Here is a 27,906-nt window from a genome sequence, read left to right as displayed (position 1 = left end):
TTCGAGTCACATCTAATCCTTCCTTTTCGGACCCCTCCCCAAGGCCCCCGACAGCCCCCAGCCGGCGGTGGGCCCCATCTCCCGCGCCGCCCTCCGGTACTCAGGGCCGCAGACCATTGGCATACGAGTGGTCTCTCCGCCCCGGCTTGTGGTAGTAGGTCTTAGTGGGGTCCTCTTCGCTGCGGCCAGCAGCGGCGGCGCCCAGCGACGAGCAAGCTACCCGGTAGTAGTCCGGGGCTGGCGTCGGAGGCTCCTGGTGTATGTGGTGCCTGCAAACACAACGCAAAGCACGCACACGTACATACATACGTTATGGCAGGCGGCTGGCAGCGGTTAAGGCCTGATTTCTGCTCTCGGAGTTTCCGGGTTCAGATCCGCCTGCCGACTCCTCGGGTGTTTGAGAAGTGCGGAAATGGAGGTGGCCCCCCATCTAGTGGACGGTGTAGGACGTGATATTATCAACTTGCGAGCTGACCAGGAACTAAGTTGAGGCGCCGTTGATCCGCTAGATTTGGTTGGATGCTGGTGGTGAGTTGCTGAACTCAACGAATACATTCTGAAGTCGGATGGGGTGAACGGATTAGGGTGCCCCTCTAGCAGGGGAGAGCAGGTAACTGCCTCGGGAAGGAGGCCACTGGTGAAGCTTAACCACCCTGTAACGACATACATACGTACGTACGTACATACATACAGGTGCCTCCGGAGGTCCCGACATCGCTCCTGTCCCATATAAAGATTCACCGTGGTTACACAAACTTGAAACTGAGCTGCATTCACCCCGCGGCTAAGTCCATGAGGGCACACACAAAGCTCAGCACAGACGCACCGGCATGCAAAACACACACACACACACCCTAAGGTATTCAAAACCCATCAGAACTCACTTGACGCCGAACGAAACGCCGTTGTATTTCTCGCACGCGTCACAGCAATGACCTCCGCAGCAGGGCTTGTATGCGGGTCCCGGGCCGTCCGTGTACCAGCCGGGGAAGTGCTTCCCCTTAAAGGTGGCACCTGGGAGGGCGCTGTTGGGTTTGGGCCGGCGGCGGCCCTCCTCGGGCTCGGGGCGCGGGCGGGCGGGCGCCGACGGCGGCCGCCGTGGCGGCGGGCCCCACACAGCGTGGCGCATCCTTGGAAAGCTGAATGTGTCAGTGTTGGGGCTGTAAGTCCCCACGCCGGGAGAGGCCCCGTCACCTGAGCACGGGGTGGTGCACAGCAGAAGTCGGGGGAGCTGTTTCGGGTCTGCGGAAAGTGGGTGTGGTACTGGAGTACTGGGCCTCTATGTATGTGCGTATATATGTGTGTGTACGTGTGTGCGCCTCGAGTACGTGTGATATGGGGCTGGGATCGAGATCACATTGCCCCGATACGCCCTTCACACGGACAACACGGTGTTTTGTTAACACCTCTCCCCCCACGCCACCCCACGCCACCCCACCCCACCGCACCTTTCCCTGTTCTTTGCCCAAAGCTGTACGCTGGCCCCTTGGGGTTTTGGCTCAGGTAGTCCGGCTGCAAGGAGGGGGAAATGCGGAGGAGGGGGAGAGGATGGGGCTAAAGGGGTTTTAGCAGCACCTGGCGGCCTGGCGCCCTTGGAAGAGCGGGTGCGCGAAAAAAGAGAGGTTGGCTTTCTTAAGGGGCCGCCTGGCGGTGGCACAGCCTTTGACAACCCGGCAGGTCGGTGGGGAACGGGGAAGCCGGTTGGCCTCCACCCTTCGGTCCTGCACACGCCCTCGCTTACATAGCTCGCCTTCATGCTCCCGCAAAACACCCGACGAAGACGCATGAACGGAAACTGAGGTAGTAGTGAGGGTTATAAACCTCCCCTCCCTCCGTAGATAGGTGGCGACGCACCTTAAGGTACCGGTCACCGCTGTAAGGTAGTGAGGAGGTCTGCCAGGGCCGTTCCGGGTTGATACCTCCCGAGCGTCCGTACACAGCAGTTCCCGCGTTCCAGCTGTCCATAGCGCCCGGGTACTTGCCCGTTCCTGGCCCAGCGGGGAGCTCTGCAGCATGGCAGCCGGGGCACATCCTTAATGGATTGGAACTGACCCGGCTTCATGTGTATGAAATATGGGTGAAATGATACGAGGATTATTATATTACTGAACGCCCATTGTGAGTCACATCCTTGGAATGCTCGTGGTGCATCCCCTTGGAACGACTCGAGGTCAGATGGCACCCCGAGCAGACACAGTAATTAGGCGCGATGATGTAAAAGCATGAAATTATAAACATCAGGAAAAGGGGATATCTAAGGGCTTGCCTGGTCCGCGATGCCTGTTTCCGAACGTCCATGCTGGTTCAGTAGGAAGCACCACCGCAGAACCACATTGAATATACCGTGTCATGGTAACTAGATGCTTCGGGCTAGCAAAGGAGCAGTCGTTTAGGAGGGTTCCTGTCCTTGCACGTCGCGCTATGACACAACAACACAGATTGTCATGCAATCATTCGCTACTCTGTCACTGCGTTTATAGTGTCGATAACATGGGGCTGTATGATATGCGCCTTTAGCCGACGGGACATCGACTTAAAATAAACCATTCGTACGGCAGCAGGACATATATGCCCACCGATTACTCATCCTCTGAGTATCCCAATGCAAATGTACACTTGTAAAAGAATAGCCTAATCCGTCTGATAAACGACACCCTTGTGCCTCGTGAAACTTAGCCGACAGTAAACCTTACAGGGCAAACATCCAAGAGGCTCTTGCGTTCCTTCGATCCTTTGCTCGTGCTTCACGGTGATAGCTGACTCGGGTAACAACTCTTGATTCTGTACCGCGCTGGAAGGCGGTAAACCGACAAGTCGGCGTGCTCACCAGCAAGCTAGGTACAAGGGGCCCCAAGGGACAACCCTGTCCAGATGCTGGCCTGCAGTCAGCCAGGAAAACCCAGTAACATATAAAAGGACAAAAAGCAAAGCCCCAGTCGGGACCATGCACGAAAGACATGGCAGGCACTGGGACGCAGCTATGGCAACTGAAGTCCGTCACGACAAAGGCGAATGGGGCAGAGCCTCTCGGTCAACTCTCGGTCTGGATTCGCGGTTTCGGCAGTTGTGGGTACCCTCAGCGAGCACCCAGGTACAAACCCCCAGGTCCAGACACGAAAGCAGGACGGGGAACCGTTGCACAAACCCCCCAAAACCAGAGCCTCGTGCAAACCTCTCAAAAGCAGAAGTCTGTATTAGCCGTTCATCAAATTGGGGTCTACTTCGGCATAATTGCCTTAGCGCGCGACTCATGGTGGATTGCCATACACTGTTATGTCAGTTCCTGGGCTGGATATTTGTCATGATATTCGGGGTCTACATGTTGATGGTGCCCCGGGATAGATCATATTGACCCACGCGGGTCAATGCAGTAGTGGGACTGTTGGCCAGATGATGCATGTGGCTTAAGGGCAAAAGAACCAGAAGATCAATGGTGGTGAAGTCACGGGTGTACAGCGATGGAGAGGCAAGTTTACAAGACCAGCTGAGCAACCTTCCCGTAGGTAGTAAGTCGTAGTACCACTGCTGTACACCAAGTCCTGGCTCTCCTGGAAAGAACCGTATTCGAATTTCCAGATCCCCAGCGCGCGGGGATTGGACGCCACGTCAGCAAGCTCTAGCAACTACTTATAATCTATCTACATCGTCGCAAGAGAGCAACATTCTGCAACCGTAGCGATAATCTCCAATAACAAGGAACTAATTGACATGAGGCGTGCAACACGATGCAGCTCGGCGTGGGACGGCCACAAAAAATTTAACGCAGGAAAGAATTAGGTGTTGGCATAACTTGCCCGACATGTTACGATCGCTGTACATGGTGCACTCGGGCAGGAAGACAATAAAAGCTCTTTCTTATTCAGACACACACCACCCCGCTACTAAACTTCAAAACACAGACAACTCCCCGGAAACCCTACAAACTCCTGCAAAGCTCTAAAACCAGCCCTCTGCCCTTAAATAAGAATTTTGTTATCGGTTCGAAGGACAGCCCCTTAACCCCCCGTGTGTGTGGGGGGGGGGGAAAGGGATAACTACGCGCAATTGTATGGTCACACCTGCAGCTCACGAAAGGTATGGACACTACCAAATGAATACCAGCTAACGCCGTGAAGCATCTCGCTCTAGAAAGGAGCAGCTGGGCAACCTGCATGTGACGTTTTGGACAGCAACAATAAGCACAAGTCAGCGGAGACTTTTGCACCTTCCGGCCACAACCGTGGCTTTGGACAGTTCGCTGGTTCGATCAACAACAACACTCACAAGGCGGACCGCATCATCGGACAAACAGGACGGACCGGGAGACCACACATTGTGTCTAGCTCCCATGCGCAGCCCTCCCATGAAACCAGGACGTTTCCAATAATGTATTTCGTTTTTCAACACGCGCGCGTATTGCTCTTCGATGTCACAGTGGGACAGTACAGGCCCTCAAGCCATCCATACACTTTTCAGCATCCACCAAACCAGGTCGTGGACAACATTCCCACAAACCATTCCCACGCGATCTCTCCGACTTCTCCACAGTCACGCGAGTTAATACACTCATACACAACAGCGCGGGATGGCCGCGTCTTTCCCAACCTTTCCCTCTCTTTCTCTCTCTCTTTCTCTCTCTCTCTCACACACACACACACATACGTGCATACACACGCGGACATACATACACACACACGATACACCTCAAGACAGTGCGCATTACTCCTACCCACGTTCCTACCCTTTCCCTCCGCCTGTCAGCTTCTAGCCATACATACATACACATACATGCATGCATGCATACATACAGGCAATACACGTTGACAAAAAGAATCCCTCCCCACCTATCCTCTCCACTGGTTATTTCTTCTCCTCCCGGGTCATCAAGACCACATCAGCCGTGCTTCACACAGCTCAGAGGCCACACAACACCACTCAAGACACCAACCCCCCTACCTACTCCACCCCGACCCGGCCACACCCCTGGCGCCTTCACACCACCAGGTGTACCTGCGCCTCAATCACTCACTCGGACACCGCATCCCGATGTGCTGGCAACACGGTCACGCCGAGGACGAAAGCCGTATGATTCCGCCTCCTGGAAGAACGACACGACGTGCCCTGTGCGCCTCCATCACGGGCCGTTAGGCTCACACACACATCACTGCTCCGGCACGAGAGTCATGTCCAGCGGGCGCCCGCGCCCTCCCCGGCCCAGCGCCATGCCGCTTGCCGCAGCCGCCCGCCGCTCCTCTGGCGTCAGGTGAGTCACCGCGCCACTGGAGGCAGCATCGAACCCACCAAACGAAGGACCCAATTATAAGCGGAGGATGGGGAGGAACGGGAGAAGGTAGCAGGAGGAATGGGAGGGGGCGGAAGAGAGGGCAGAGAAGGAGTGAAGGGGACGGGAGAGCGGTTGTGGCTCCAGGGTCAGTCCAGAGAAGTCAAGGTATGCGAAGTGTGACAACGACTAGACGCAGTTAACTAGTGGGGCGGGGGAGGCGGGGGAAAGGAAAGGCCACGACGGCGCCACAGGATAGGGGGTGGTGATGGTGCAGGAGTAAACATGAGGGCGGGGCAACACATGCGGGCAAGCGCCTGAAACGAAAAAATCAGGCGGCCGAAACAAGGGCCGACAACGCGCAGGAGTCACCGGGCCCACAACCTTCTCCCTACCCGGAAGATTTGCCCCCTTACCGGTACATCCCGTCCATGAGCGCCCGGATGGTGCCCAAGTTCCCAACCGTGCTAGAGAAAGAGTCCCGACTGCCTTGCCGCTGCAGCCCTCCGTCACGCATCAACGACATGTCCAGCAAGTCCGTGGAAGGGCCGCCCTGCAGGCTCTGTCGAAGCCGCGGCGGCGCAGTAGCCGCGGCCGCATTCCCTGCAGTCGCAGCTGGCATCCCCAGCATGCTATCACTGGGAGACGGCGTCGCGCCGCTGCTGGTAAACGGCACGACGTCATCCTGTGCGTTACTGAGCTGACTGTGGCGGCTGCTCGCTTCACGAGAAGGGCCCGCAGCTGCAACGGCCCGTCCCGATGCGGCTGCGGTGGGGGCCACCGCTGCCGACGGTGGCGGAGCAGGCTGAGCCGGCCGGAAGGGCTTCATCAGCCGGGCTAGGGGGCCAGGGGTGGGATGGGGATGTGCGGCTGTGGCGGCGATGTGGGGTCCCCCAGGTGCCGGCGGCACGGGACTGTGCTGCGCCGCCGACACCACACCATCACCTCGGGCCTCCGCACCCTCCGGCGGCCGCAGGTGCGACAACTTGCGAGGAACCGGAACCGGAACCGGAACGGCGCCGGCAGCTACCGCCTCATGTGTAAAACTGCTGCTGCCTTCAACTGACAAACCAACCGCAGCTGCCGCCGCCGACGGCTGTGCTTGCGGAGCTGCTGGACCTGACCGTGGCGGCGGCGCCAGGCCGAGAGCCGCCACACTACCGCCTCCGGCTCCGTCCCCAGCGGCGGTATCGCTGCGAATGATAGTCTCAGGACTGGACGAGACGGCGATGGGGCCCGCGGCCGCCGCCGGTGCAGGAGCGGCAGAATCCCTGCGTGTATGCGCACGGCAGGTTGGCACCCGTCACCTCCGCACTGAAGAGGGGACTTTCCACAGGCCAGCCTTAGGCAATCCGCTGGACGCAACGCCGATCCGGTTACTTAACATGGCTAGTTTCAGAGGCAAACGCCGCTTTCGTGATGCCAACACGGAGATATGAGGCTACTACGAAGACTTTTGCTTGCGGCTCTGATTGCTATTATTGCGGGGGAAAGTTGCCGAGCGCGAGGCGATGACGTCGAGCTCGCATGGGCATGGCTTCTTTGCTCGGTTTGCTTTACAAACGCGAAAGCAAAGGCGCCCTAATTCAAATGATACTGGCCTGATAACCACTCCTCCAGAGCCTCACCCCACCCGCCCCGCCACCTCACCTGCCCCTTACGGGCCCCGGCTCCGTAAGGTCTATGACCTTCAAAGATGTGGCGTGCAACTGGGCGACATCTTTCACTCCACCGCCGCTGCCTCCACCTTGGGCACCGACGCCATTCCCGCTGCCAACGACGTGGAGTCCGCCACCACCGCCACCACTGCCGCCGCCGCCTTTCGGCGGGCTTAAGGTGCCTGCGCTGGGACTCAACGCCCCATTTACTCCCCCGCTGCTGAGGCTGAGCAGGTAGGCCAGATGACCGTTAGGGCTCAAGGTTCCGTTTGCGCTGAGGAGCAGAGCGGCGTCGCCGCCACCGCCACCGGGCTGCTGGCCTTGATGGGCTGTGCGGTCAAACGATTGGCCAGCGCTGCTGACGGGTCCCACTCCGCCGCTCTTCCGCCAGTGCTGGTTAATGCGGTCTATTAACGAGTGCCGCGGCGGCGCCGCCGCGGCGGCCTCTCTGCAGTCCGCACAGTAGGTTGGGCGCGAAGGGCGGTTTGCAAAACGGGGAGCAGCGGGGAGCTCACGGTCGGGGCAATAGCAGCAACCCAGGTCAGGGACGTAAGGACGTGTCGCGAAGACAAAGGAACACCATGGGACGCGGAAACCTCCTCCATTCGCTGAAACCCGCCAGTTCCCCCGCTTTCCTCCTCGTTGGAACGCACCTGGCCTTGAGCTGCAGGTGAAGCGCCTTGGCAATGAGGGCGGTCTGGCGCGTGAAGACACCCGCCTTGAGGGCGCGACGCAGCACCTCCTGCGGGGGGGGTTCAATGCAGCGTACCGAAACGCAAGCGGTCAGCCGGCCTAGGAGTAGTGAGTTTTGGCAGGCATAAGCATGCGGTTGCCGGTTGTTGCCCCCACAAGGTTCAACGGCCTAGCTGCAGGTCAGAAGGCGGCTTCGGCGGCTGTCATCAATATAGGCCGAACAGCTCAACATCAGCTTGTGGGAAAGACCGAAACCTGCTCAGGTTGGAGGTGGGAAATAGGAGAGGCGGACGCCACAGCGGCATGCCTTGTCCTTCTTTTACTTCTTTTCCAGCGACTTCTTTTCCGCGCCGCCTGCGCTGTCGCGAACTCCGGTACATCGGGCACGACACCTAGTGACCTAGGGCGCCATTCCCAGCTCACAAACAGCCAAACTGCAGGTACACCACCACAGGTTCCTCCCTGCCTCATCGCAGACCACCCACCAGCCCACCCGGCGACTGCCCCGCACAACTCACCTCCTGGCGACCCAGCCAGGAACCCGCGCACACGCCGGCCTCCTTCCCACCCTGGCAAACTATACCCCCCCCCCAACACACACACCCCTGCTGCCACCACGCCGCTGCTGCCCTCTGGGGCCCCCCATTGACTCCACACCTACCTTGGGGCAATGCGAGCCCACCGGAGTGATGAGCGCGTACAGCGGCAGCACGTAGAGGCACGAGTGTACCAGGATGAGCACATCGGCCAGCAGCAGCAGCCCCACCGCCCAGGTAGGCGTGCCCTTGAACACCCACTTCTGTTGATACCCCTGCAAGGAGGAGGAGGAGAAAATAGCGGTGGCGGGAGGGAGGAGCCAGGCGCGATAAAGAAAGAAGGAATGCAAAGCCAAGGGAAAGCAGATGAGCCCCAGAAGGAAATAAGGATTTGCAATCGGGCCGGGCACGGCGCTTTGAAACCTGCGCCCGCGGAGCAGCTTGAAGAGGTTGAACCGGTGATGGCGGAACCGGTACCCTAAAACCCTTCCCTAACCTGGGGGCTCCGACCCACGACCCAGTGACCCGTGGGTCAATCCTGTCCCTCACCAGGATGAGCGAGAAAATCAGCATGGCGATGGACAGGCTGTTCTCGTAGTATACCCAGTTGAATAGGTAGGCGATGACCTTGGGATTATGGAACCAGAAGAACGCTGATGCGTCCATGGTCTGACAGCGGCGGGAAAGGGATAGGGTATGGGCGAAAAAGGGATAGGACAGGATGGGCGAACGGGAGGACTGCGGCCCTGCCATATCCACCCCCACCCACCTCAACCGCATGTAGATCAGACAAGGAGGCAAGTCCACAGCGACATCTATGTATAACCTTGTGGAGCTCGCAATATAAAAACATGTTACAGCCAACCTCCCAGCCAGCCGCCATGTCCCTGACCCGGGCTGTAACCCGCTCACCTCGAAGCCCTTGTGGGCCGCCAGCATATTCCGCACCCGCTCTAGCCAGTGGTCGCTGACCTTGCGTTGCAGCTGCTTGCTCTGCTGCCTGTTGACATGCAGCTTCCCCGCCACGTCACCAGCCGCGCTCGCGAGCGCTACCTTGGCCTTATCCATGCCTGCTGCCAGGTTGTTCTTCAGGTCGCGCACCGGCGCCGGCAGCGGCATCACCTGCCGGCGGTGCCACGGCTTGGGCACGCATGGTGGCCACAGAGTGTGACAGCAGCCAATGCCGTCGTCGCTTTCGCTGTCGCTGCCATGGCCTGAATGGTTATGGCTGTGGTGGTGATGATGGTGGTGGTTGTGGTGGTGGTTATGGCTGTGGGCTCCGAGAAGTGCCAGGAGGTTGAGGCGGCCGCTGTGCGCCTGCCAGATGGAGCTGGCAGCAGCCCTGCCGCCGTGATGCTGACCTGCGTGGCGCTGATCGTGGTGCTCTTTCGCCAGGTCACGCCATATGTGCCCCGCCGCGATGCCGGCGGCAGTGGTTCGGAGGCTCTCATCGCCGAATGGCGACACGAATGTGGTGGTGGAGGCGGCGGTGGTGGTGGTGGTGGTGGTATCGCAAGCGCCGCCGGCAGCGGCAGCGGCGGTGGACGGATTCGTCGACGGCTGCACCGGCATCAGCACATCTTCGCGCCCAACCGTTCCTACGCCCTCGCACACGGGACCGACCCGCAGGTCACCCACGCTTTGAGCGCTATACAGACCAGCCTCCGGAACGCCGTTGTGATCGCTGGGGAGCGTGTACCCGGACCCGGAGGCACAAGCTCCTCGGCGACCGCTGTGGCTGATGCCGCCACGCAGCGACGGCGGCACCACCACAGCCCAGCGCTCGGCACCTGCCGCCGTGCCGCCAATGCACAGCTGCGGCGGCGGTGGGGGCGCTGGCGGCGGCACTGGTGGCGCTGGGGGTGGCGGCGGCATTGCCTCCGTATCGTCCTGCCTGGAAAGGCCTCTCTCTGGCCATGTATTCCCACGAGGACTGGCGCTGCGGCTGCCACGGCCGCCAGCAGCGTCAACTTCCGCAGCCGCAGCCACAGCCGCCGACTCTGGTCGACTAACGCTCCCGCTGCCGGAGCATCGCTCCACGCTCACACTAGGCGGCCGAGACGGCTCAAACTCGCTACCGCCGCCGCCGCCGCCGCCGCCGCCATCCGCGCCCCACGGCGCCAGGGACAGCAGCGACACCGCGCTACCAGATCCCCGCACCCCCTGTGAGCCCAGGGAGCTTGCGGCGCGAGAGGAAATCCTTGGCGGCGTCGGAGGCTCGCCTTGCTGGTTCATGCCAAGGCCAATGCGCGGTGCCGTACGGTCGAGGTCGACGGCGCTGCGGCCAGCGCCGGCCAGGCCAAATCCCCTAAAAGTAGACTCGAGGTCCGAGCCAAGCTCACCCGCCGGCCCATCTCCCTGTTGTGTTGCTGAATCATTCTGTCCTTCATTTCCAGGGCTGCTAAGGGATTCACTTCGGGAGTAGCCCCCGCCCTCGTGCTCACTGGTGGTACGGTTGTCGTTACCGTTATCATCCGTGCCTGTCCTCCCGGGGGCCAGCAGTGGTGGCTGCGCCGACGGCGATCCGATGGTCTGCACCTCATCCAACTTTGCCGTACTGTCGACCTCCTCTGCAGCGGCACATCTTGAGCTTCGTCGGGAATCACGCAGGTCCTGCAACTCCGTTGCCGCCGCCGCCGCCGCCACCACCTCATCTGCGTTTGCGTCCGAAAACGCTGCGTCTGCCACCTCTCTCGCTTGCGCCTCTGCTTCCGCCTCCTCATCCTCGGGCACGGTCTCCAGGAAATGCAGGATCATGGGCATCCCCATTCCGGTTGGGCTGGGCGGCAGCTCCGCCCCTCCGCGCGCTGACGTCTCCGTGGCTGCTGCCGTCGCGAGCCGCAGAGCTGCGCCACCAAGAGTGAGCTCCTCGTAACCGTCAGTGATCCCGTCGCTGGCGGCCGCTGCCAGTCCATAGCCGCTGGCCTGGGGCCCGTTCGAGGCCACATCATCACCGCCATTGTCCCCGTCGCCATCAGTGCACTCCGTCTCTGACTCGGGTGCAGCGGCCGACAGCTCACCGCTGCCTTCCACTGCGGCTGCAGTGCGGATTGCGCCGCCGTCGCCGCCGCCGGGTAAACAGGGCCGTTCAGCGGCGTCTGCCGCGAGAGGCGGAATGGAAACGGCCTCTCCCGAGGTTGCCGGCGGTGGTGGTGGTTGGGACCAGGAAGTCTGGTCCAGCCGGGGGGACGTGTTCATTGAGAAAACAGAGGAAAATCCGCGTTGCCGCGCCCCAGCAGCGGGCTCGTCGCCGGCGGCGCTGCCGCCGCCACCACCGCGCGGCAGCGGCGCCTCCAGGGAGGTGGTCTCACGTAGCTCAGGAGAGTTTGGAAGCAGCAACAGCGATGCGCCGTGCTGCTGCTCCTGCTGCGTCGGCGGCCTCTCGTCCAACTCGTCATCGTTCACATATCTGCCGTCGATGGGCTCCGCTGCTGCTCCCGCCACGGTGGCGGCGGCACCAGTCGAGTCCATGGAGTCCATCGCGCTTGTCCCCATGGCCAGGGTGACAGCCTCTTCAACGGTGACCCATGGGCCATCATCTCCCATGCGTAAGACACGTAGGCCACTGCGTGGGCGCGATACCTCCAGAGAGGAGCTCAGATCTGGCGGACCCAGGGGTGACGGCAGCGGGTCCACGGACACCCCGGCAGGTGCAGGTGACGTTGGGCTTTCCGCCAGCTGCGTGCTCGTGTCCGTGCTTGTTGGTCCACGGGGAGATGGAACGGCCGTCTGCTGCTCTTCGCCAGCATCGCCGGCTCGGACGCCGTCAGTTATCGAGCCTGTAGGCGCCGGCGGTGGGGAGGGGGCGGCAGCGGCGGCGCCACCGCCGCTGCTGCCGTTATCGGTCACTAGTACAAAGCCAGGCAGCATCGAAGCCACCGTGCCCGGCGATAGCGGGGGAGGCGGGGGCAGCATCGTCGACAAGGAGTCGTACACGGATGCCAGGTCAACCGTGGCGCTAGTTGCGTGGGCAGCGCTGACGCCGCCCACACCCTGTTGCATCTTCTCTTGGAACAGTGCAAACGCAGACGCGCCGGCGCCACGAGTACGCGGCGCGGCTGCTACAAACGCGCCGGCACCCGGGGGCCCCGCCGCAGATGGCTCCGGCTCCGACACCTTAGCTGCCGCATCCTCAGCTGCCACTGTCGCCGCTGTAACCGGGAGCTCCTGAGACGGCTTCGCCGCAGCAGAACCGGAAATCTCCGGGGCCACCGCCGTCAACGAAAGCATCAGCTCTGGCCCCAGCGGCGCCGGCGCTCCTGTAACTTGCGGCCCCAAGACTCCCGACTGTACATTCACTTCTTCGCCGCCGCCCGCAGCCTCTGACGTAGACGTCACGATGGCGCCGGCCTGCAGCTCGGCCGCAGCGGCGGAGGGGCGTTGCGCCTTCTTAGCCTTCTTCCTAGGCCCGAAAAGACCGATAGGAAGCCCCGCGGTGCTGAGTTTGGGAAATCTGGGGCTGTTCAGGGGACCCCCCGCAGAGGCTCGTGGTCCGAAATTCGGCGCCGGCAGGAGGTCCAAGCCCACTTGTAGGCCGAGAGCTGAGTCGTCCTGGACACCGCCGGGCCGCAGAACCACTGCCTTACTCTTCGGTGCGCAGACACCACTATTCGTATAAGTCGCGTCGTTCGCGTTGGCGGCATGGGGCCGTACCAAGGTCTTTGAGAAGTCTTCTTCGCCGATACGGCTCGTGCATATGAGCTGCCGAGCTGACATGCAGCGCCGGATCGGCCGCGCCGGGGGCAACTGTCGTAGGAGGGCTGCCGCCGCAGCGGCGGCGGTGGCAGCCGCGGCCGCCGGATTCAACGTGTACGCAGCCGCGGCGTCGCTGCTGATGCCACCCGCCGCCTCCGTATGCCGACGTCGTGAAGTAGGCAGCAGGCCGTCTGTTCCGGTCTGCTGCATTGCCACGCGACTAACTTGCCGCGGCACTAGTCGGGGGCTGAGGAAACCTCCGTCGGTGTTGTCAGTTAACCGGTGCATATCCGTCAGGCGCCGTGAGTCGTCCGTTAGGCGGCCGATACGGCTCCGCCGAAGGGACGTCAGGAAGCCTGCCACGCCGGCTGTGGCGGCTGACGGCGTCACAGGCCGAACGCCACCACCACCGCCAACGCCTGTGGCGGCGACAGGAACGCCAACGCTGCCGGCGCCAGGGGTAGCCAGGGAACTAAGGATTTCGGGGTGTTCTGATGCGGACAGCTCCGCGGCCGTCGCTGCAATCGCCGCGGCTTCCTGCAAGCCGTCGGGAAATCGCGGGAGGCAGCAGTCGTGCAACTGAGTGAAATCCAGGACGCGGGAACCAGAGCCGTCATTTCAACAACTAGAACTTGGCCACCGTATCATCCGCCGTATTGCGCCATGGAAAGTGAGTTGTGAAAGGAATAGGGACTGGCGCATGCAGCTAGCGGGATTCCCATTTTAACAAGAGAGCGCGCCCCAGATAGGTTAGTAGTCGGTGGCTTCCGGAACGGAGCCAAACATTCCATTCTAGCATACGCAGTACTTCTCCGCTCAGAGAAGTTCCTGAGCTACAGATTCTATATTTGGAGTTAGTTATACAAAACATGACACCGCGGACGCGGTGTCCAGATACGTAACCCCGCCCACCTGCATTTGTTCCAACGCTGTGGCCACACGTGACGTGGCCACGCCGCAAAGCATAAGGCCCGCGCTGGGTCGGGACGTGTTGCGGCGCGTGGTGGTGTTGGCCCACGTGGCGGCCGCCACGACCGCGTTCAAGCCCCGGCTACCTGGCAGCCCTGTCGCCAGAAGCGGCGATATCGTACCGCCCGGTGGCAGTGACAACAGAGAAGGCAGGGGCGGAGAACTCGGCCTGACGGCGGCAGCGGCGGCGGCAGTGCGCAGGAGGCTTGCCGTCGATGGCCGTACAGCAGAGGAAGGCCGTACTGTCGACGTCAACTGGGAGACGACAGGGTCGCTGCTGCCGTTAGTGGCGGCGGCGGTCGCCGAGCCGTCAGGGGCCGCGACCGTGATTGCGATGTCGCCGGAACCTTCTTGCGGCGGCACGACAGGCCCTGGGCTGGGGTAAGTTAGTTGGCTTGCAGGGCTGGTGGCGGTGAAAGGGCTCACGGTACTGTGTGTGCCGGCAGGGCCGGAGGGACCGCCAACGTTGAGGACCGGGCTTATCGGCCGAATGTCCGGTAAGGGAGCCGGGACCCTGACCGGCGGCGGCGCGTGCGGTTTCTTCTTCTTCTTCTGAATCGCTGGTGGCGCTGGCAACTTAGACAGCTGCGGCGGTGCTGCCGCCGCCGCCGCCGCCGCCGGACGGGGACCCCACCGCGGCGGCGCGATTCCTTGCAGCAAGCTGGGAGAAGGCATGAGCTTGGGCGTGCCGGCGGTGCTTACCGCGTCCGCTGCACCGTTGCCAGCAGGGCTCACGGTGCTCGCGGCCACGGCGGCGGCGTCTGCTTGCGACCGTAGCTCGGACGTCTTGGGTTGTAGCAGGAGAGGTGGTGGATGTGGCTCAGGCTGCAAGGCCAGATAGCCGTAAGGAAGTTGGGTTGGATTGGAGCTTGAAGAGGAAAAGGGCATCGCGCTTTGTCACCCCACACCCCGTGCAGAAAACGAAAGTAGGGCAGCCACCAGGCAGCCCACATGGATAGATGTCGTCGCGGAAAGATAAGACGCGGAGGTACCCTAACCCTTCCCCATCCCGCCAACGTAGCTCCGAAAATTGTACCTCAGCTATATTGCGTCACTTTCAGCAGTTCGGAACTATCCCCACCAGCACAGGCGGCAACGACCTACCAGCAACGGCCTCGCCGCCATCGTCCGCAGCAAGTTCACCGCCTCCTCCCGGCTCGTGAGAGCAGTAATCGCCGCCACCTGCGCCTGGACCTCCGCACCGGAGCCCGCGGGTAGCGCCTCGTCCAGCACATGAGCGCCGGTACCGCCTCCCGTGACTGCGACGCCGGCACCGCCCTCGCCGCCTGCGCCATGTCCGCCGTCGCCGCCGTCGGCGGAAAGGAGTATGCCGTCAGCGGCACCGTCAACGGCGTCGCCCAACGCGTCGGCCAGCTGGGAGAGGCTCATGCGGCGGCGGGCGGGTCCAGTGCGCACCAGAGCTCGGGGCTCCATCTCCATGCGACCGAACAGCACCGAGTCGCCGTACTTGATTGCCACCTTGGGGATGCAGTCAAGGCAGTTGGGCATGGTAATTTGGTACATCCATCCATCCATCCATCCATCTATCTGTCTATCTATCTATCTATCTATCTATCTATCTATCTATCTATCTATCTATCTATATAGATGCCTGGGAGGGCGACGGAGCTTCCTGGGCCTACGCTGCACGTGCTAGTTATATTATGACAATGGCCCGTTGTTTGGAAGGAGATACAGCGGTGCTAGTTGTGATTCCGGACCGTGACAATTGGCTCCTGCAATGCAATTTCCAGAGGGCCTTTGCAACTGGTCTTGGGTTTCCAGAGTGGAGTAGCCCTTGCACACCGACACTGCAATCACCGATGAAAATTACTTGAAGAAAGGTCATCATCACGCGACCCCTGCGGCCTACTGTCCAGTATGTACGGCCCAAATCCGCCCCCTCACGCCCCCTCCACCTTCCCAAGTCATTCCAAGGACAGCGGTCGACAACGTAGGCGACCCTGCCAAGTCCCCCCCTCCTTCCCTCCTTCCGTGCGACCTGCATTCCCAGCAGCGCAGTGATGGATACAAGCTTGGCTCCCACCACCAGCATAAGCAGCATCACCACGCAGTACGACCAAAATGGAACGTACGACGGATTTGGGAGTACGAGGAAAAACGTGGCAATCATCCACAATGGCCAGGACGCATGCACCTGTTGGATTTCCCAAAAGGAAAGGGGAGGAGGGGGGTGCTGCGTTGCGAGGATGATGGACCCTAAGCGGTGCCATGTCACAGGCAAGGAAGTTGGATGGCATAACTCTTGCCGTATCTGTAGGCAGCGTATCGACAACGCGAGTCGTTCCCGACGGACGGCGCGGCACAACAACCATAGACCGCTAACGGTGGCCCCGGGCCCCCTGCCGTGGCCAGACATGTTAGGACAGCAGCGCCTATTCCCACAGGCCACAGAGTGGGCATGAATCAGCCGGGTAACTGCGCCAGCTGGTCACTAGGGCTTAGGATTTTTCCGGCAAAAACCCGCGCCGCGGCCGCCGCAGCCCATTACATGGAGTATGCGCACCCACCGCATGCGCCAGCTGGTTTTCCATGCCTATAGGCCAGTAGCAGCGTAGGACGAGAGATGGAGTGGGGAGTGAACGGGACGGTCGAATAGTGGGAGGTCAAGCAGCGGTTAGTTGCGGCCATGAACTGCAACGTGCAAGGTAACGAAAAGGGCTAAGGGCCCTTCCAACCCCGCCTTCCTCCCACACTGCGCACCCGTATGTTGCGCAGCCGCCGCGCCAACAGCGATTGCCGCCCCGCTTCACCTCCACCCCGTACACAATTCACCCCGTACACAAAGGCGCGCCTGGACATGCGCCCAGAACCCATTGCGCAATACACCATCCCCCAGATGAAGGGTGCCTCCCTACCCAGCAGCACCGTCCCCAGTGCTTACACACGCGTCAAGACCCCCCTTCTTTCCGAGGCACGTCGTGATGTTGTGTGCCCCGAGTAGATTTTCGACTCCACACAAGTTGTGCAGTGACTCACGAGGGCAGGGAGGTGTGTGTGCCCTCAGTCCGGTGTGTCACAGCCGGGCCATCCGTTCGCCGACCGAAACCCAGATCCCAAACCCCGGCACTTTGTGTGTGAAACCCCACTCACCGTTCGTCACGAGGGCATGGAAATCGAAATCGTAGGTAAGCCCCATCTTCTCTGCGCAGCGCGGGCGCGACGGAGCGGAAAGTTAGGTCAGACCCAGCCAAAAAGAGCGTGGCGAGTGCAAGGCCGCCATACTGCAAAAGACAAGATATATTAATACTGGGTTTCGCAGCCGGGACCAAGGCGGAAGAGACAGCCGCGAAGAGGCTTCCCTTAACTGCCATCACGCCGGCGTGACGGGAAGATATAGAGACCCCCCCTTCCACTCTTTCGCCTATTTTCCATCACTGCCCCCCCGAAAGCATCTATTCAGCCGCCCGTTCCGAGCGCAAGGCCGCAAGCGCAGCCTTACCTATGAACAGCAGCCGTACGTTGTGGTACATGGGCTGCGACACGGAGACCCGGAACTGGGCGGCCACAGACGTGGCAAGCGCCTTAACGTGCGCCACAAGGTCCACAGCGGCGCTGCGAGCCGACATCGCCGCCAGTGCCGAGGTACACATGGAGCGAATGAGGGAGCTGCGGGGGGCACCCAGGCACACGAGCAAGTGCGCGGCGGCGGCCGGGTTGAGCTCGGGAGCCTCCGGGTCAGTCAGCTCATGGAGTTACGTTTCGTTCCCGTTGTGGAGTCACTCTTCCCACACGCACTTCCTTCAGGTACACGCACATGCACGCACATGCACACGCACGTTCTGGCTGCTCGGGGCCTGGGTATTCATCTCCAGTTTGGCAGCTGAGAGGGGGTCGTGGAACTGCAGACGAAGCACCAGCACCCTAAACCCAGTAGTAGTCTACGGACACGCGGGCCTCCGACCCGCAACTAGGCTCCCACAGCGGCCGGCCCCCTCCCCACCGTGACACGGTCTCCTGCATGACCTTGACGTCTCCGGAGCTGCTCTTGGCCTCCGCCAGCGCCTCATCCTCCCACTGGCGCCAAGTGGCCACCTGCACAGCGTGATGTGGCCAGAGGAATCAGGCGGAGGAGTTTGTACCCGGTTGCGGCCCGCGCAAGAGCCACCAGGGTAAGGGGCGGAGGACTGAGGCCGGGTTCTGGATACGCGGCAACCCAGTTCAAACCAGCCTGAGGTCAGCCAATGGAGATATTGGCAACGGTGCTGCAGCCTGTAGGAGCACGGAGTCGGACCGGCCAGCCAAGAAAACTGCCAGGCCGCACGAGTACAAGCACGGGCAGCTGCAACAGTGGTAGTGGTGGCACCCTCCTCGGATAGATGGCACCGTGTATCAAACGTTATCTGACTGAAAAGGGAAACCTGAACCCGTGTTTGTTAGTTACTGTGGGCAGAGCCCTGCTGCTGGGCCCTATGGAGCAGGGCTTTGGGACCGGACCGGGGATCCGTACTTGGACCTTCATCAGGATGCTCACGGATTTGAAGCGGCTCGAGTGCTGGAGAGGTACGGTAGCGACAGTCTGGGCTGGGCCTTTCAGCATTTCAGGTTTGCAACACCCGGCCCGTGATCCGCCGAGGAGAAACGTCGTGAGCACAGGAGCCCACTGAATGGCATGACGCGTAGCACAGCCGCGGCGGGCAAGCGCACCTTATGGAGCGTCAGCGCAATTGTCACAGCGCAGTAGAGGATGTGTGTTACGGCCACAGCGAAGATGAAGTAGTGGGTTTCGTGCTGAACGGATACAGGCCACAGCGGTTCCTTGCCCTCGGCACATTCATCTGACAGTCCGTATTTTTGTTTGTAGTAAATGTAGCTGGATCCGGCGGTATTAGGGATACATATTTGAGCGAGGTATTCCTGTGGACGGGGAGGATGGGGTTGAAGCAAGGCGCTTGGGGAAGAGAAAGGGAGCAATTCGAGAACCAGGGGAGAACAAGCAGGTTTGCAGTAGGCCTGCCTCCCGCAGTCGCCGTGTGGTCATATTTGCTCCTGGTGGTCTTCAGTGGAGGGCAATGGGTTATTGAGAGGCATGCCCGAGCCCTACAACTTGGCTACAGGCGCACTGCACAGTAAGCTGCAGGATAAGAACTGGCCCCAGCGAATACAACAGCTGAAAGCAAAGAATCCCCGGTACAGTTGAAATCAGATCTTCATCTAGATGAAACCCCTTGCCAACATGGATGGGCCCTGCTTAAAAGTTTAAGTTCCTAAGGTAACCCCGTCGAAACGGGAAATCGCGTCTTTTGTCGATTACCTGGGTAACGCTTAGCAACAAAGAAAGAAATCCAAGGTACAGCAGCTCATTCTTCAAAGCTCTGAAGGCTGTAAGAAGGCCCTTCCTTTTCTTAAGGCGCTTCTCAACATATTCAATCAAGCCTTCAAACGATAGCGTAACCACAATAAATCCAACAAGGAGAAGGGCCACACGCCAGCCTTCAATACCCGTTACGCCTGGCCCAGCAGCCATGCTGCCTGGGTGGGGCTAGCCTGGGCTAGCCTAGAGAATTGGAAGTTAAGATTCTATAATGGGGAAAGGCATTTCGGGCAGTTGCCTGAACAAAATGCCACGCCGGCCTCGAGTCAGTAGGTTCTGCACGGGCTTGCTCAAGGAGCGCTCTGTCAAGCGATGTCGTCCTCTAAGTTATCAATCCAGATTCTTAGATTTTGTAAAACATGCATCAGCTTACCCATGGACAAGCTAGGGCAAGCGATACCTTCACCTCGAAGTACGGTATCACGGCAACTTCGTTCGTTACTAATATCAGCTTTTGAGACACGTCCAATTCACAACAACACTTACCGCACGATTCAATAAGGGTTATACAAGCTGCATGAGTCCTGACTAGCGCGCAAATAAAACTTCTTAGGAGGGATGCTCCTGCGGGTAGAAAGCGCAGGAAGGTGCGGATCAAAGTCTTAGGAGAAAGGCTGGTAGATCGCAAGGCTTTAAGACACCAAACATGAAGTTCAGTTACTGGAGGGGCTCTAGCTACGCGCGTCGTCGGTTAAACCAAGCCTTGCGGCCAAGTCCGATTGCATTCCGTAATACCAATCCTTAGCATGACTCAATGGAAGCTCTGATTTCCATCGGGCGCCCGCTTCCCTGAGAAATGCGATTGTTACACTGGACCCCGAACGGGTCGCGTGAAGCGCCCCTAGGAACGCCTCCTGCACAACACTGTGGGCCTTATTCAAAAAGAACTCGGCCAGGCCAGGACGCTGTCGGCCTGGGCTTGGGCAGCAGCCTCATCTGCAGCTCCAATTAGCTGACGCATGCGTGCCTGTCGGTTTAAGCGGGCAGCTGATAGGGCCAGCGCCCGTTTAAAGCCTGGCCACCATTGAATGAGGTCGTCCGGGTCCGTGGAGGCTGATTCTGCCGTGTTATTTACCCACATATTTAAGTCTGCACATAGATCATCGTGGTCCAGGAAGTGAAGCCTAGGACGGGGCAGGCCAGGTACTGGTGTGTTCGTGCTATGGGCTGCCCAGATGGTAGTGTGGGTGATCTGGTGATCCGCTGGAGTCCCTGAGGCTGTATCGCTGCCATAGACTGCCATTTCCAGGGCTTGCGATACCATTATGCGGTCAATACGGGAGGCTCCCGCTGGATGGACGTATGTGTAAGCATGCCGGCGGGGGTGTATTAGGCGGAACATGTCAATCATCCCCGGGCATGTAACGTTAAACTCTGCCGTGGTGTTGACATCATTCCTCCATGCCGACGGAGTGGATGCATCGAGGTCAGGATTGTTGACAAAGTTAAAGTCAGCTGCCCAGATATGGAGTTCAGCATCCGCCATAAGCAGCCGGAGGTGTTGCTGAATAAAAGTCCTTTGGGCCGGGGGATCAGCACTAGGAAGGTATGCACTGATTAAAGTAAAGGTAAGGTCTCCCCAGCATACGGGTAAACGCAAAAGATGACCGTCTCCTGACATCGTAGGCTGGGCCTGTGCCCCCGGGAAGGTTAAAGCCCCGCTGGTGAGTAGTGTGCTGCATATAAGGATTGCTGTTCCACCTCCACACCGACTGTCCAATGCAGGGTCCCACCAGGATACCCACTGGCCCAGGTGGAGCGCCTGAGACAGGTTGTGGAGTATCGTTCGTGCCTGAGACACACGGTTAGCCGTTACCCTTGTTTCTTGGAGGCAGACGATATCCAGCCGTTGCCTAGCCCATTGACGGATGAGTTTGGCTGTGCATTCGGATGCGTTGTTGTATCCTGATCCCAGGAGGCTGCGAACGTTGTGGGAACCAATGCGCAGGAGTTGCATGGCCCGCCTGTTCGAGTGGCGATTCCTGGGCATTACATGAGGTCCAGGTCCATGTGAGGGCCAGTACCCGAAGGGGAGTAAAGGGATTGTAAAGCCTCCGGCCAGGTGTTGGCGAGTGGGAAGCCATCCAGCTGGAGGTCTACAAGAGGTGATCAAGTTTCGTAGGCATTTTCCATAGGTGCGTCATCTTCAGCACTCTCCGAGGACAGGTCCTGTGACAAGGTCCTGCATCGAACTGATCATGTGATATATGGCCGGTCCACTTCCGGCGCTGCCAAGTCTGCCTGCGATGGGCTGTCGGTAATGACATCCCTTCTCGCTTTGGCAGTGGTCAGAAGCTCTCACCGCATGGTGTGGGCTGTAGCATCCTGCCGCTGCCCAGCGGCTCGCATCCTGCCGGCCAGCAGCGGTAATGAGGGAATCGTGCTGTACTGCGGCAGCTGGCTGGGACTCCTGCTGATTGGTGTCAACGGTGGCATCCTGCCGCTGCCCAACGGCAGCAGTGGGTCATCCTGTCGAACCACAGGGTGGTGGCTGAGCCCTGCTGCATGGCAGCTACGGGCGGGGGCTCTCGCTGAATAACGTCGACAGCCACCGCCTGCTGCTGCAGTGGTTCTTGCTGTAGAGTGGTATGTGTTGCCCCCTCCCTTTGCTGAGTGGCTGCGACAGCGGTGTATGAGCATCCCGCGCGCACGGTTGTGGTGTTTTCGTCATTCCATCCAGCAGCAGTCATCGTGCTTCGTGCCACAAGGTGTGCGACTGCTGATTTCTGTACCTGGTATGCTTCCGTCTCAAACGGCGTAGCCAGGATGACGAAGTCCATCGTCCCATTGACATGCCAGCGGCATGGCAGGTCATTTGGGAGGTGATACCTGGAGCAGAGGGAGATGATCCACTTATCGAGTGCCGGTATGGGGCACTGGAGACTCGCAAGATCTCGTCTGCTGGCAGCAACTTAGAGAGTTGTCCCCTAACCGCGCCGCACTTTCCGTCAGGCCGAGCGGCCAGCCGTGCGTGAGAATTTGCAGCGGTTGTGGTATGACATAGTAGGGGCCCTCCCTGGCAACCCACCAGACCGGTGTGTGGCCAGCCACGGCGGTACACAGTTGACTGCGTGTGTCCAGGAGGTTGATAAGCTGGTGCCGTTGCTGCAGCGGGATGGCGAGGTCATATGTTAAAGATAGCCCCGCCGCACAGATGGATATACGCTCCCCGCCAGCTGTACCTGGCATCTGCCGGCGGTGGGCAATTGCTGACTGCAGGAGCGGTAGGAGTGCTTGGTAGAGTGATTTCTGCAATGGCCGGGTATGGCCCTCCAGTTCTGCCCTAGACCGGTCTCTGATTATGGTGGTAAACGAGACCACCAAAAGGTTGGCTCTGAGGGCCGCTTGCTGCAGTTGTTGTGTGCAAGCGACCTCCAAAGCTGGGGGCTGCGGGCGACCGCGCGTCTGACGACGGGATGACGTTGTCGCACTCATGTTGCGATCCCAGTAGCGTCCGCGCACGAGGTAGGGTTCCGCAAATCGCCGAAGAAGGATCTAAGAATTCCTTATGTTGAGGTAATTATGATAACGGCAACTGATTCAATTGGATTGAAATGTCAGTTCCGATACCGGATCCCGCGTCGCGTTTTGGCAACGTGAGGCGGCATGCCGGAGCGGTAATAATGACGTTGTTGCTAAACGGAGGCTAAACGAGTTGTTGCTAAAAGTTGCTAAACGGAGTATGCTAGTAGCTACTTGGAAGCGGGGATTCCTATCTTGCCTACCGATGAAAAGACACGCGACGTCGTCATCCGCAAATCAACAACACGAGACCACATGGTCCCCCTGGTACCGTGGTACGGCATTAGGAGGTGGACAGATCGCAAAAATGTTTTAACATTTCCTAAGGAGGCTAGACTCCTACCTTCAACATCTACATGAAAATTATGCTATCCCTGCACGACGGACAAGATGGCCAGACCGTCAGTCTGCTACTTCCGGTCTCCGGCCCTCTCCTGTACGGCTGTATTATCATCGTACCCAGTCGTGTTCTCCGCTATGATGACCTGCTTCTTTTGCTTCTTCTCCAAGGACATGTTATTTGCTCTCCACCGGCTGCCATCAGCTTCCATCCTAGTAAGAGCCCACCTTCGCCCTCCGCCAATCAGGAACGCAGCCACGCCATCCAGGGGTCCCTCGGTGCCCCGCCAACAGTCGCCGACAATCGCCCACCACCGCTTTCCTCCCTCTGTGTCCACTCCGTGTTTGGATAATGATTATCAGATTTGTTGCATCATTACTAGGGTTGGAAGTCATCTAAACCTAAACTTCTAAACTTAGATGAGAAACTTTAGAAACTAAACTGAGATATTACATGGAATTTTTTGGCGCCTTAGTTGTACGGCAGCTCCGAAACCTGAGGAGCGACCTTAGGTAGTCCTGAGAAACTTTAGAACAAGCTGTCTGAGGACTCATCCAATAGTTAGAGCATGCCGCCGTACAGGGACATCTATGCCAACAGCAAGAAGTACGCCACCCTCATGCAGCCAGTCAGCGACGCCATTCACCAGTTCGAGGGCGACAGGCCGTCCATTGGACAGGTTCTGAAGGTGCAGCGCGCTCTGGACGCGCACTTCGCGGAGTTTGACAAGCAAAACCCCGACATGATGGTGAAGCCGCGGGGCAACAAGGAGGCTGTGGGTGTGCAGAGCGTGTACGAGCAGCGGCGTGGGAGCACTCTGTCCAACGCGCTTGTCCCGCTCGCCCACGCCCTCGACCCCATCAACTTCGTTCAGCTGAATGGCGGGGACAACTGGTTTCCGCCGTTCCACGAGCTCAGCAAGGAGGAGCGGAAGGACGCCCGTAAGCTGGCGGCTGAGGTGTATGCGGGCAACGGTGAGGGTGCAACGGAAGAGGACCGGCGGGCGGACAAGGTGTGTTTGCAGCACTGGCGTGTTGTTCTTGGTGAGCGCCATCAATCCTATCTAGCTGCTGACAGCACGTGAGATTGCATCGTGTTTTAAACAGGCTGTTGTGTTTCACCTCCTTCTCCAACGCCTGCTGTGTTTCAGGAGATGCTTTCTGAGTGGGGCACGCTCGCCCTAATGGGCGTCCCCGACGACTGCAAGGAGCACATGGAGGTGCTGACCGCGCGCAAGACTGTGGAGAGCAAGGCCGGCAATTCCACCACAGTGTCAGTGCAGATCGCGGGCATTGAAGCGCGGCTAATGTTCTGGTCGCAGCACATGTCCGTGCAGTACCCAGCACTGGCGAACGTGGCGGACCGTGTACTGCGCATGCACACGACCACCTGCGCTGCTGAGCGCAACTGGTCGCTGTGGGGCAACATTTTCAGCAAGGCTCGCAACCGCCTGGCGCAGGAGCGGGCGGAGAAGCTCATCTACATTCGCCAGAACGACGACTCCAACAAGGGCAAGGGCAGCCGCCTGTCGGACGAGGAGGTGGTGATGACTCTGCTGGCTGCAGAGGATGAGAAGAGCGCGCGTGTGTAATGGGCGGCGGGGTACACCGACTGGCACGTGGTGCCTGGTGTCGTGGTGTGCAGTTCAGCAGTTTGCCAATCGCTGTGTTCTTTGGAGCGTTTAGGGGCTTGCTACTTGCTATGTAATGCTCGTTTCCATGGGTGTGCAGTGGCTTGCAGGCGGTGGTGTCCCGTGGGTCCCTTGCCCCGTGTGCCAACTGAGCACCTTTCGCTGCGCACACTCAACGCAGCGCAAAACTATTGAATTATCGTTAATAAGCAGCAAATGGGGATTCTAATTCCTAAGTTTCAGCCTAAACGACCCTTCCACCAGAAAGTAGCCGAAACCTTAGTTGAGATTTCTAAACTTCTCAACTAAACCTAATTAGTTTCTAAGGAAGTTTAGTTGAGATAAAATTTCCATCTAAGGAAGTTAAAAACCCTAATCATTACGGCTAATGTAAACGCTTATTTTGCTGGCTGCTTAAGGAACAGTGGCTTTCTTATTGATCTAGCACTGAACCCTTGGTGGTGTTGCTGAAGGCCGTTAGCACAACGGAAAAGACCAGCCATGCCGTACACGTGCTCATCCAGCTAAGCAAGGGAGGCACGGAGAAGGGAGGAACTGGAGGGCCTGAGCCGCCACACCACGAGGGTCGCGACGCCGCTACAGAAATCGAGCGCAAAACGTTCACACCCACTCTCACACTGGTGCCTGAAGGCCAGCTGCTCGCCTACCACAAGCAATGCACACCTCCCGAGGGCGGCCTCCACTACCTCACCGGTCCCGCACCGTACCCGCGGGAAAACCTGGTCCGTACGGCAGACTCTTCATGGGGCCTGTTGTTTTGTTGTTCTCGATGTTGTTGCTGTTGTTTTGCGCATGTTGAACAGCAAAAATCGGGGTGACTGCAGGGATGCTGCGCCCTATATGAGCTAGAACAAAGCTGACACATTGCTTGTGATAGATTATTACCCTAATCCAGGCGGAGCATGGTGTCAGGTTATTAAAAAATGCTGAGGGTAGCTGGGACCTAAGGAGCTTGGGCGAGCGCGGAGGCCATTCACCTTTTCTGTCTTTGTTGATACAGTCTGTCGGCGCGTACCGGCATGGCCTGGGCCCGCCGGAGGGTTACAATTATGGACCCTTTGGGGCTGGCAGTTGATTCCGTGCAGCCACTTTGCCGTGGAATATTGAATCAGACACATGGATTGACCGAAGAGTATTATAGCAGCTCATGGAAAAACTCGCGATTTGTACTGCAGCGGGAGATTGCGGGGAGCCATGTGCAAAACTGACGGGAAAATCTTGGTTTAGACAGCGGTTTAGAGTCCAGCAAGTGTCAATTGGTTGCTTACCTTTGTTGATCTGAAACGTGAGAATGTGTCGAGTAGTGCCGGCTCGTACAACTATCTCCCTTGAAGGCGGAATGGCGCTTGTTTGTTTGCACATCTATAATTTAATCATTCTGCAAAGTAATTTTTATTAGTACCTGTTTATCAAGGGAATATGCAGAAAAATGATGCCGACTTAAGAACAGTCCTGAAAGTAGGACTATATTGTAAGCCCACAATGGCCCACTAAATGTTACAGAAATTTGGTTACCTTAAAGCACATATAATAAGAATGCTGAAGCCAAAATTATGGGTAGACGGCGACGAAAGTTCTGGCAACACACGTCGGCGGAAGGAGCCTACAATAGGAAATGTTGGTTCCAATAACCCAGAGCGCCCAAGTAAAACAATGGCTCAACCATGTCAAGACAGTGCGGCGGCCTTCGACCGTATCGAGAAGAGCATTTGGGACCTGGCAAACAGCGCTGACAAAGAGCAACGTTCGCAACGCTCAATAGTCCGATGGACTTGGTCTCGTATTAAGCAAGACGCTTGGGTAAGGAACCGCTTTTGTAATCTTCGGTCTCAGCCCGTTCGTATCCCATTGTCGCCCTGAAGGCGACTTTTACCAACTATTACGAAGCCAGTCATGTAACCAGAAAGATACACAGAACTATTTCTATCCAGCCACTTAACCAAGAAGAAACGCATACTGGGAATCAACGCTTCGCCGCGAAATCAATCTGACCATCGTTTCCTACCTACCTGCTATCACAAGATGAATCTAACCGCAAGTTTAACAAGCATGCCTAGTGGATATCTATTACACGGTGCACATAACGAGCTGCCGATTAAGCAAGGCATTGCCGTGCGTGCTCGCTCCCCGTTACGGAGTCTCAACGCAACCACACATCGGTGCGTCCACCACGAACTGGGTAGTGCTGCGCAGTTAGGGTTGGGTGTGACCCATGAGAGGGGGTGAGAGATGGGCAGTTCATTCAAGCTCATTACGATAGCTAAATGCTAAGCCTGATTACTGGCGGTTAGTCTGAGAGACTGTGGGCCATCGTGACCTCGACAGGACTGTACCCATCAAATGACGGGATTACAAAGTCAAACGGTGATAAGTCGAAGGCTCATTCCAAAAAATATTCTGCACTTCCAAACTGGCGCATGTTCTTTTGTCTAAGTCTTCACGGCCAGGCCAGTCTTTCAGAACATAGCTCCTTACCCGCTTCACAGCAGGCAACTGCATCCACAGGTGCCCTGTACTTGGTGACGAGTGTGTGTGTGTGTGTGTGTGTGTGTGTGTGTGTGTGTGTGTGTGTGTGTGTGTGTGTGTGTGTGTGTGTGTGTGTGTGTGTGTGTGTGTGTGTGTGTGTGTGTGTGTGTGTGTGTGTGTGTGTGTGTGTGTGTGTGTGTGTGTGTGTGTGTGTGTGTGTGTGTGTGTGTGTGTGTGTGTGTGTGTGTGTGTGTGTGTGTGTGTGTGTGTGCTTGCTGGTATGTTGCATTGTGTGATGGTTGACGAGGCTTGAAGAAGAGGGTTTTGCACCAGCACCAATAAGGTTATCGTTTCCTAGCATGTGGATGTTACAGAAAGGTGTGTGGTGTGGGTTGGTGTGAGTGGGTAGTATGAAATGTTCCTCTTCAGTTTGGCAACAAGTATCTGACGCTTTTCGAGGGCGAGGAGTTGCTTGTATGAGTACGGCATCCAAGTCCGCATGTACTTCCCGCCACCGGACCTGCAGCCGGGTACCGGCCCCACCCGGCAGCCGCCTAATCCGGCTCCCTCCCACGGCCCCAGTTGAATAAACCGATAGAACTAATGCTGTATCTTCGCCACTTCCCACCCTCCATACCCCCTTTTTGCAGAATCTCGTGTTCACCGTGCGGAGCTATCCGCTGGTTGCTTTGGTACCTCTGCTACTCTGGATGCTCATGATCGGCGGCGGCACCTATGTGGTAGTGGGAGCGGCCAACAGGGAGTCCGCACACCGTCGAGA

The 27,906-nt window shown here is 58.6% G+C and overlaps 3 protein-coding genes across 3 annotated transcripts in view; 2 read left to right on the top strand and 1 right to left on the bottom strand.

Annotated features, from left to right (window-relative positions):
- Positions 1-100: 100 nt before the first annotated feature.
- Positions 101-23,183, bottom strand: VOLCADRAFT_89482 (uncharacterized protein; the record flags this gene model as incomplete). Its single annotated transcript, XM_002949061.1, has 25 exons — positions 101-269; positions 885-1,194; positions 1,449-1,512; positions 1,855-2,004; positions 2,828-2,879; positions 4,059-4,147; positions 5,009-5,108; positions 5,677-6,531; positions 6,911-7,366; positions 7,572-7,660; positions 8,273-8,422; positions 8,697-8,816; positions 9,060-9,361; positions 9,509-13,379; positions 13,755-14,636; positions 14,916-15,290; positions 15,859-15,969; positions 16,343-16,368; positions 16,926-16,976; positions 17,275-17,441; positions 17,776-17,867; positions 18,480-18,689; positions 21,449-21,589; positions 21,879-21,975; positions 23,128-23,183. The coding sequence occupies 25 exons, from the start codon at positions 23,181-23,183 to the stop codon at positions 101-103; spliced, it is 8,985 nt and encodes a 2,994-aa protein (XP_002949107.1).
- Positions 23,184-23,576: 393 nt separating this feature from the next.
- On the top strand, positions 23,577-24,599 carry VOLCADRAFT_89481 (uncharacterized protein; the record flags this gene model as incomplete). Its single annotated transcript, XM_002949190.1, has 2 exons — positions 23,577-24,020; positions 24,159-24,599. The coding sequence occupies 2 exons, from the start codon at positions 23,577-23,579 to the stop codon at positions 24,597-24,599; spliced, it is 885 nt and encodes a 294-aa protein (XP_002949236.1).
- A 1,713-nt stretch (positions 24,600-26,312) lies between these two features.
- The window catches only part of cyc3 (guanylyl and adenylyl cyclase family member), a gene marked incomplete at both ends in the record, with an annotated part of 12,550 nt that continues 10,956 nt past the window's right edge, over positions 26,313-27,906 (top strand). The window contains one exon of the mRNA XM_002949189.1: positions 26,313-26,459. Within this exon, the coding sequence (XP_002949235.1) occupies positions 26,313-26,459 (147 nt within the window). The remainder of the gene's footprint in view (positions 26,460-27,906) is intronic.

The sequence above is a fragment of the Volvox carteri genome, assembly GCF_000143455.1.
Source record: "Volvox carteri f. nagariensis unplaced genomic scaffold VOLCAscaffold_13, whole genome shotgun sequence".
NCBI lineage: Eukaryota > Viridiplantae > Chlorophyta > Chlorophyceae > Chlamydomonadales > Volvocaceae > Volvox > Volvox carteri.
The sequence above is the reverse complement of the archived record's forward strand: the minus strand, read 5'-3'. Positions and strand labels throughout refer to the sequence as shown.